This window comes from Callospermophilus lateralis, chromosome 14 (genome assembly GCF_048772815.1).
Source record: "Callospermophilus lateralis isolate mCalLat2 chromosome 14, mCalLat2.hap1, whole genome shotgun sequence".
Lineage (NCBI taxonomy): Eukaryota > Metazoa > Chordata > Mammalia > Rodentia > Sciuridae > Callospermophilus > Callospermophilus lateralis.
The window spans coordinates 25,637,827-25,646,125 of NC_135318.1; the positions used below are offsets into that span (position 1 = coordinate 25,637,827).

At 40.1% G+C, this 8,299-nt stretch overlaps 1 protein-coding gene across 4 annotated transcripts in view; it reads left to right on the plus strand.

The window, feature by feature from the left end:
• The window catches only part of Rasgrp3 (RAS guanyl releasing protein 3), a 102,782-nt gene extending 95,191 nt beyond the window's left edge, over window positions 1-7,591 (plus strand). For all 4 annotated transcript variants that reach the window (XM_076834011.2, XM_076834010.2, XM_076834013.2 and 1 more), the window contains exons 16-18: window positions 518-643; window positions 964-1,325; window positions 5,642-7,591. In XM_076834011.2, the coding sequence (XP_076690126.2) occupies window positions 518-643; window positions 964-1,325; window positions 5,642-5,650 (497 nt within the window). In that variant the 3' untranslated portion in view covers window positions 5,651-7,591. The remainder of the gene's footprint in view (window positions 1-517; window positions 644-963; window positions 1,326-5,641) is intronic.
• The last annotated feature ends 708 nt before the right edge of the window (window positions 7,592-8,299 follow it).

The following is an 8,299-nucleotide window of genomic DNA, read 5'->3' on the forward strand; positions in this document are numbered from 1 at the left end:
TACCGTGGAAGGGTGATACAATCACTAGCCCTGGAAACGATTTTTGGGAAACAAAGAATAACAGTTTAGACAAGCACAGAATGGAGGACACCTCACCTGAAGTGATCAGAGGCAGTAGCTGTTCCCAGAGACACTAGAAGTGGAGGCTTCTCACCATCATTCTGGTCAGGAACTCCCTGGTGGGGATTCCATCTCTGTCCCAGAAAGAACTCCAGCCCCACAGGATTGGCAGTTAGTTTGGGGCAAAGACAACTAACCTCTTGAGCTAGACTCTGCTTGTTTGCCCTGTAGGCACGTTGATGACTTGTGTGGAGGGACAAGTTGAGCAAATGTATCAGAACTTTAGAAGCCTCAAGAATCAAGAGAGGCCCCATGCCCTTTGCCAGTCCCTACATACCCTCTGTGGGCCTGAGGTTCAATCCAGAAACCGGAGTTGGGGAGGGGAGGGCTGGCAGTGCAGTGGCACCAGACCCACAGCTTCATGCTCATCCTTTGTGACACGTCTGGGATTTTTCAGACTGTGGAGCCAATTGTCACAAACAGTGCAAAGACCTCCTGGTTCTGGCCTGCAGGAGATTTGCCCGGGCACCCTCCTTGGGCAGTAGTCATGGATCACTGCCTGGAAGCCCCTCGCTGCCCCCAGGTAATGCCCCCCTCTGCTTTATTCCTTGCCACGGTGTCTCTCCACCCACCTCCTGACCTCTGCATCTGGTTTGGGTTCTGGCTCTAAACCCAGTCAGTATCAGTGTAAATACAAAGGCCTTTCTTAGAGCCATCTGCGGTGGCTAATCCCCTTGGCTTCACTCTGCTTTCTGGTCTCACTAACATGCTACTTGCCTCCAGCTAATTTAGTTCTGCCCCTCGTCCTTTCCTCTAGACCCTTGCATGGCAGACTCTTGCTATCTGTACTCACTTTGGTAGGCACAAGTCAAATTTTAATTATCATCCTCTTTCTCCTTCCAGTGCAGGATGAGGTGTTTGATTTTCCTGGGGTTACTGCTGGACACCGGGACCTGGACAGCAGAGCCATCACCCTGGTTACAGGCTCTTCTCGCAAGATCTCTGTGAGGCTACAGCGGGCCACCGCCAGCCAGGCCACTCAGACTGAACCCGTCTGGTCAGAGGCTGGCTGGGGGGACTCAGGATCCCACACCTTCCCCAAAATGAAATCCAAGTTCCATGACAAAACAGCAAAGGACAAAGGCTTTGCCAAGTGGGAAAACGAGAAGCCCAGGGTGCAAGCTGGCGTGGATGTTGTAGACCGAGGCACTGAGTTCGAATCTGACCAGGATGAAAGTCAGGGTGAGACCAAACAGGATGGTGAGGTCAGTACTGGGTCAAACCACACATACCATCAAAAGAAGGCTGACAGTGCTGAGATTAGTATTTTTGTGGGTCTGGAAGACAGCCTGATAATTTTGAAAGAGTCTGGTTGGGAATGAAGACATCATATTTAGTGTTGCTGTTGGCTTGTTACATGACCCTGGAAAAATTGTGGGTTTTTCCCCCTCTCTTTGGACTCCAGTATCATCATATATATAACTGAACTGGAGTGAGTTCTGAAACTTTGCAAAGGTTGTCATGTGTGTGTGCTGATATGCTACCCCCGAGACCCATGACTCTTGCATGTATCCAAAAGATCAGGGTACATTACAGATCAGCTTTGTTTTTCAAGCTAGAACCAGGGCTCAAACTCAGGGGAGAGAGTGAAAACAAAAGACTTGTCAATAGAGGAGGAGAACTGGAAACTCTTTCCCCTACCAAAAAAGTCTTTTGACGGCATCATAGGGAAAAAGGGTGATGAGATCAGAGATATGGAGACCTCAAGGTTCTATAAAACAGGCTCTGCCTCCACACAAGAATTACGTTCTGATAATCCAAATTAAATTGGGATGCATATGGAATTTGTTAGAACATGCTAAAAATATAAATTGATTCAAGATGGAGTTAGATAAGTTCATTAGTCAATAGTCCATAGTGTATTAAAAAAAAAAAAAAAGGATTTGAGGGAAATTGGTGTTCTACTCCTAACCTTTAAGGAAATGTCATGGAGGGCAGCCATCGTCTCCCTGTTGAATCATTCTCATAAGGGGAGTATTGTATTAGGCAGTGATTCAATGGAATCAACTCAGTGCTCTTTATTCTTATGGGTGGTCCTCCATATTCCACTCTTTAGGAGACCAAGTACATAGTCTCCATAGTTTCCCACGATGAGGAATAGCCTAATGGCCTTTAACCAAAATTTCTCTAGCTCTTTCCTCATTGATGACAATCAGGAGGTCACATACTATCTCCAGCCATGTGAAGTTGATTATAGGTTCTTTTTTAAAATTTTTTTTTTTTTAGTTTATGATGGTCCTTTATTTTTTTATTTATTCATTATATACAGTGCTGAGAATTGAACCCAGTGCCTCAGGCATGCTAGGCAAGCCCTCAACCACTGAGCTACAACCCCAGCTCTGATTATAGGTTCTTGTTGAGCCATTTTTCTTTTCTTATAAAACTGTATTAGATGGCTTTCTGTCACTATAACAAATACCTGAAACAATCAGCTTATAGTGAAATAAGGTTTATTTTGGCTCATAGTTTGGGAGGTTTCAGTTCATGGCCGGGTAAGCATATTGCTTTGGGGCCTCTGGTGAGGCAATACATCATGGAAGGCAGCAGGGGAAACAGGGTCACATGGTGGAGTGAGCTGTTCACCTCATGACAAGCATGCAAAAAGAGACCGAAAGAGACTGGCATCCTACAATTCTTTCAAGGGTACACCTAAATTCTCTTACTAGGCCCTACCTGTTGAAGGTTTCCACCACCTTTTAATGGAGCCAAGCTGAGGACCAAGCTTTTAACTTATGGGTCTGTGGGGACATTTATTCAAACCATAGCAATTATTTAATTAATTAATTAATTAATTTATTTATTTATTCCTTCCTTCCTTCCTTCCTTTTCCTCCCCGCCTTTCTTTTTTTTTTTTCCAGTGCTGGGGATAGAACACAGGCTCTCATATCTGCTAAATAGTAAAAGAAAATAAAAACTTCCTTATTAGAATATCATTCATCTACAATGAAATTCACCAATGTAAAGTGTTGTTTAGTATATTCACAGCATTGAGACCATCATGGCAATCTAATTTAAAACATTTTCGTCACTCCAAAAAGAAACCCTTAGCTGTCACTCTCTTCCATCTTCCCTTGGCCATAAGTAGCCAACTAATTTACTTTCTGTCTCTATAGATTCACAATGCTGACTTAACATTTCTTCTACTGATCATCTTGGCACATGTATCAATCCTCTCCTTCCACTTATACTGGCCTAGCATAGTCCAAATTGGTAATATAAAGGTGAATAAGAAAAAGTTTATGATTTGGCGCCAAATAAAGATATTCTAGGGCAAGTTCTCTTAACCTGAGGTCTAAAAAAAATTGGTTTCAAAGGAGTTCATGAAATTGCTTTTTATTTTATATGAAATAATAGATGGATGTACTCATTTCTGGGCAGCAGAGGAGTCCATAGCATTGAATATATTCAATATGATTTAAAAAAAAAAGCAAAGAATCATTGCACAAGATTCTCTGGATGCTGCTTGAAATTGTTAGTCGTCCCAGGCACTAACTCAGCCTACAGAGGTTGCTTCCACGAGCACCACAGTGCCAATGAAATCTCAGGAAAAAGAGTTTCTTTGGGTGGACTTGGAGTACAGGATGGTGTCTATTTTTGGACATCTCTGAATCCAGGGGAGCACTTGCTTCTTGCTTTTTTTTTATTATTTTTTTTAAAGAGAGAGGGAGAATTTTTTAATATTTATTTTTCAGTTTTCAGTGGACACAACATCTTTATTTTTATGTGGTGCTGAGGATTGAACCCAGTGCCCCGCGCATGCCAGGCGAGTGTGTTACCGCTTGAGCCACATCCCCAGCCCGATCACTTGCTTTTTAACAACAGTGAAATTGGTCATGCGCTCACTTCCCCTGACCTATCATAATCCAAGTACTTAAACCATGCTCCTGAGATAGGAGAAATTCACAATCTGTTAGGTGTAGAACAGTCACTTATATAGGTAAGGTTTCCTGACTTCAGTTCTACCCCATGCTCTTGGACTTAAGTTTCCTGATCAATAATCACTATTAGTAAATATAGACAAAAATCCTAGTTTTTGAGAATTTAATTTTGTTCTTTAGAAATTAAGCCTTTATATTCAAATGTACTCTTAGGCCTTCAATTTCATCCTCTCATTAATCATAGGGTTGGTTCACTGACCACTAGTATTTAATTTCATTTTTGCTAATTAATAAAATAGTATTCGCTTATGTAAAATATATATATGTGGTATATGTCTCACTCCAATCCAAATCAGTAACAAATGAGAAGACAATCAAATCAACTTGTTCAGGGAAAAAGCAAAAAGAACAAACAAACAAAAAGGGACAAAATTATACGCAAGAGTTGAATATGTAGACAGAGGAGTTTTCAAATTCAAGAATTTTTCTGCCAGACAAGATCAATAAATGGTATTAGAAGAAATGATCTGTGCATTAAATATTAAATATCAAGTGATAGTTACCAGTCCTATAGTTAAAAATGATAAAGACAGATGCATCAGTCCATATTCTTATGCTCTGATTATCATAGACTGGGTAATTTACAAAGAATAAAGGCTTATTAACTCACAGTTCTGGAGGCTGGGAAGCCGAGTATCGAGGTGCTGGCATCTGGTTAAGTTTGTACTGCTGCGTCATAACAGGGGAGAGGGTAGCATCACATGGTGAGACAGAACAAGCAGGCTATCGCAGGTCCTTCTTCTTATCATAAAGCCACTAATGCTATCATGGAGGCCCCACCATTGACATCTGAATTAGGGATCCATTTCTCAACACATGGGGAACAGATTCAAAATACAGCAACAGGAAAAAATAGCTGTGTTTTAATCTGTGTATTGCCTTCAATGGAGTTCCAGAATTTATAGTCATTTTAAAGTATAAAGGTATATAAATGATTTCTGTATCATTGGATATCATCACACAGTGACCACTAAGCCTCTAGATTATAGGGCAGGTGAAGATTACTCTCTCGGCAGAACTAATATGTGTATTTCCTATGTAATTTTCCTTATCTTTGCCAAATTATATCTAGCCAACAGGGCTGGTGGTTTAGCTCAGTAGAGTACCTGCCTGGCATGTAAAAGGCTCCAGGTTTGATTCTCAGCATCGCAAAAACTAATTAATCTAGCAAACGAATATTTAGCCTAGAAGGACTGGAAAATACTGGAATAAACAAAATTCAATGTTTATGAATTATATATGACATATACATACAGTCATACATACATACATATATATGTATGTAAGTTTTTTTTGTCATATACAAATTTATATTGTGGATTACAAAGAGAGAAGCCTTTAACAAGGCACCTCTGAGAGATGGTTTTGTAGAGTATTCTTTAGGAAACACAGCTGGACTCCACATGGGAGTCTTTGAGATTCTATGTGCTGGGTGGGCTACATGATCTTTTCAGTCCCTCTAAATCCTGAGATTACAAGGTACTGATCATTTGAGATGTTCCCAAAAATTCAACTAAAAAGCCACTTTCTAGGAACACCTCTGTTTTGTGAAATTTACCAACAGGTTCTGATTTGTTTTAAAGGATGGCTGACTTCAGGCTGAGGAAAGTGGTGGCAATCAAGTTGGCTTTGGAAAGGATCAAGACGAGAAACTCTGAAGAACTCTCCAATCTCAGGGAGTTATCTGGAAGAATCTCTGGGTGTTTACTGCCTCCTGAGGTCATTGGATCGCCCTGACTGGGCTATGGGACAGAGGATTTGCCCTCACTACGAACTATTTATTCTCTCCTCCCCTGTCCCTGGCTAGGTGCCATAAACTATGTAGTCAGTAATTTTCTCATGCATCTTTCTCTAGAGCCGTTTATATACGGGTTAAATGGAAGCTTTTGTGCATGTACTTGATACTCATTCTCTAAACTCAGACTTTGCTGTTTTTGTGAGAATATTATTTCAGTGTTTTTATAGACCTCGTGTGTGTATGTGTATGTGTGTGCGTGCGCGTATGGTTTGTAGGGGTGTGTGATGAGGAATTATTTAGAGGTCCTTTTGTGTGCTTTTTGGATGGGACCGAGTCTTATCCTTTCCTTAGGGATGAGAAAGCTCTTCAGATCCTGGAGGGCAGTGGCTTTTCTGATGATCAGCTCCAAGGAGAAGCTGTTTACATTGCCTCTACCACATGTGTGGTTGCTGTGATGTGTAATAAGTCATACATGTGTAGATCACCAAAGTCTTAACCAATTCTGCATCACTAAGGGGCCATGATGTAGCCAGGAAAGCTCTCCTAATATTCAAATAGCCATGGGGGAAAATGAACTCTACCTGTCCCATCTGACTGAGCTCATGCATCTTTTTGAAGACTTCCAAAATAGGAATACTAAAATTAAGAAATTAATTCAAGGTTTGGGTGACAAAATTTAACACTAAACAAGCCACCAGGGAAAATGCAAAACAACCCCCAATTTTTAAAAGCCCAAAGTGATTTTAAGATCCTTGTTTGTTTTTAAAGAAAACTTTGGTTCTGAAAGATAACTCTGTACTCTTCCTAATAAATTCTCATCCATAATTGAAGAATATTCATAGAAAGAAAATTATAATTAATTACCTTTGATGTTTTATTTGAACTTTTAAAATATTAATAGATTAATAGTTTAAATATCTTCTTGTGACCCAAAATAACTAGATGTGGGTCTATTTCTTAAATGATTAGAGAATAGATACCCTAATTCAAGATTGTTCAAAAGTCGGGATGGGATTGAGCCTGAGGGTGAAGGGAATGATCTGTATCCCCAGTCAAAAACTGTATTCCACAGAGGTACCACTGGTCCACATTGGAGGCTGAAGCGTATATAGTGTATGTCAAGCTGACAGTGCTTCTGTGTGGGGCAGTCACTTCAGTAAAGGCTTTGTTCTCTCTCTCCTTCATTGAGGAGAGTTGAGAACAGTTTTGCAAGCAAACATGTTGAGCACCTGTTTGGGGCAGGGCCTGTGCTAGATGCACAGAGTCAAGACTTGGTCTTGGCCCTGGGGAACTGAGAGTCCGTGGATGTGAGGGCAAAAATAGCTCCAGTGATTTAAAAGATGGTTCCAAATTTGCTAGAACTGACTTGTGCCAAACAGGTTCAGAGACTGGACTGAAATGAAAGTATTAGTTTTGAGGGAGCTGTGATTAAGTTAGAAAATAAGAGAACTGGAACTTCAGAGGGCAAACAGCCATCTCCAGGTGTTGGTTCCATGTAAATAGGCTAACTCTTCCTATTCAAAAATGCCATGAAATACATGTTAACAACAACAGAAAATGACAATTTAAGTACAGGAAACCTTCTTGTGTTAAAAAAACTCAAGAAAATTCATGAAGAAACTTGTTAATAAATGTTGGACTGTTCTTTTTCTGCTCAAAGGCATTATTTAACTTGATACTTTCAGTTGGGATATTTATGAGTTTCGTATATAGGAAATGTTTTATATTGTCAACCTTCCTGTAACAAAGATACTAAATGTACCCCGAGTAAACAATAAAGACAAAAACAAATGTTTCTATGTGTATAAGCTATGTGAACATACTATGTGTAGACACACAAACACATGACTATTATTAGTTTGCTAATGAGGAATTTGAATCCATAATGAAGATGCTTTATAATTTTAATTGTGTAATGTGATCATAAGTGAATGGTGACTCTGATGCTTCCAATCTATCAACTTTCCATAATGAGTAAAATAAACAAAATAGGCAATGCCATAATGGACCAAAAAGAGTGGTTACAATTTTTCCTCCAGACCTTTTTTGTAAGTTTGATGATCATGGTCACCTTAAAAGTCAAAACCAAAACTAAAACCAAACTCTTACCTGGGAATATTAGGTAGTACAGGGCAGGATTTACTAGATGTTTCCATTGAGTCTTCATTGAAGGTTGTACAGATTAGACTGATGCTTTAGATCTGCCCAAACTGAAGCAGCTGTTACCCGCATTTGAATCCTTTGAGTTGAGTGGCTGCCTCCTGAGCAACACTGTCCTCAGATTACCTGGTCGCAGCCCCACCAATGGTCTGAGGGGGTGGCTGTTTAAAAATGAAGGCAGGACTCTTAGGAAAGGGGACACCAAACTGTTATTGATGGTAGAAGTTTAAGTATCCCTAGGATAAAAGCATTACTTCTGCTAAAATGAATGACTACAGAACTCTAGAATGATTCAGGAAGTAAGTTCAATCAAGTCGTATACTTTCAAATAGTCCAGTTTAAA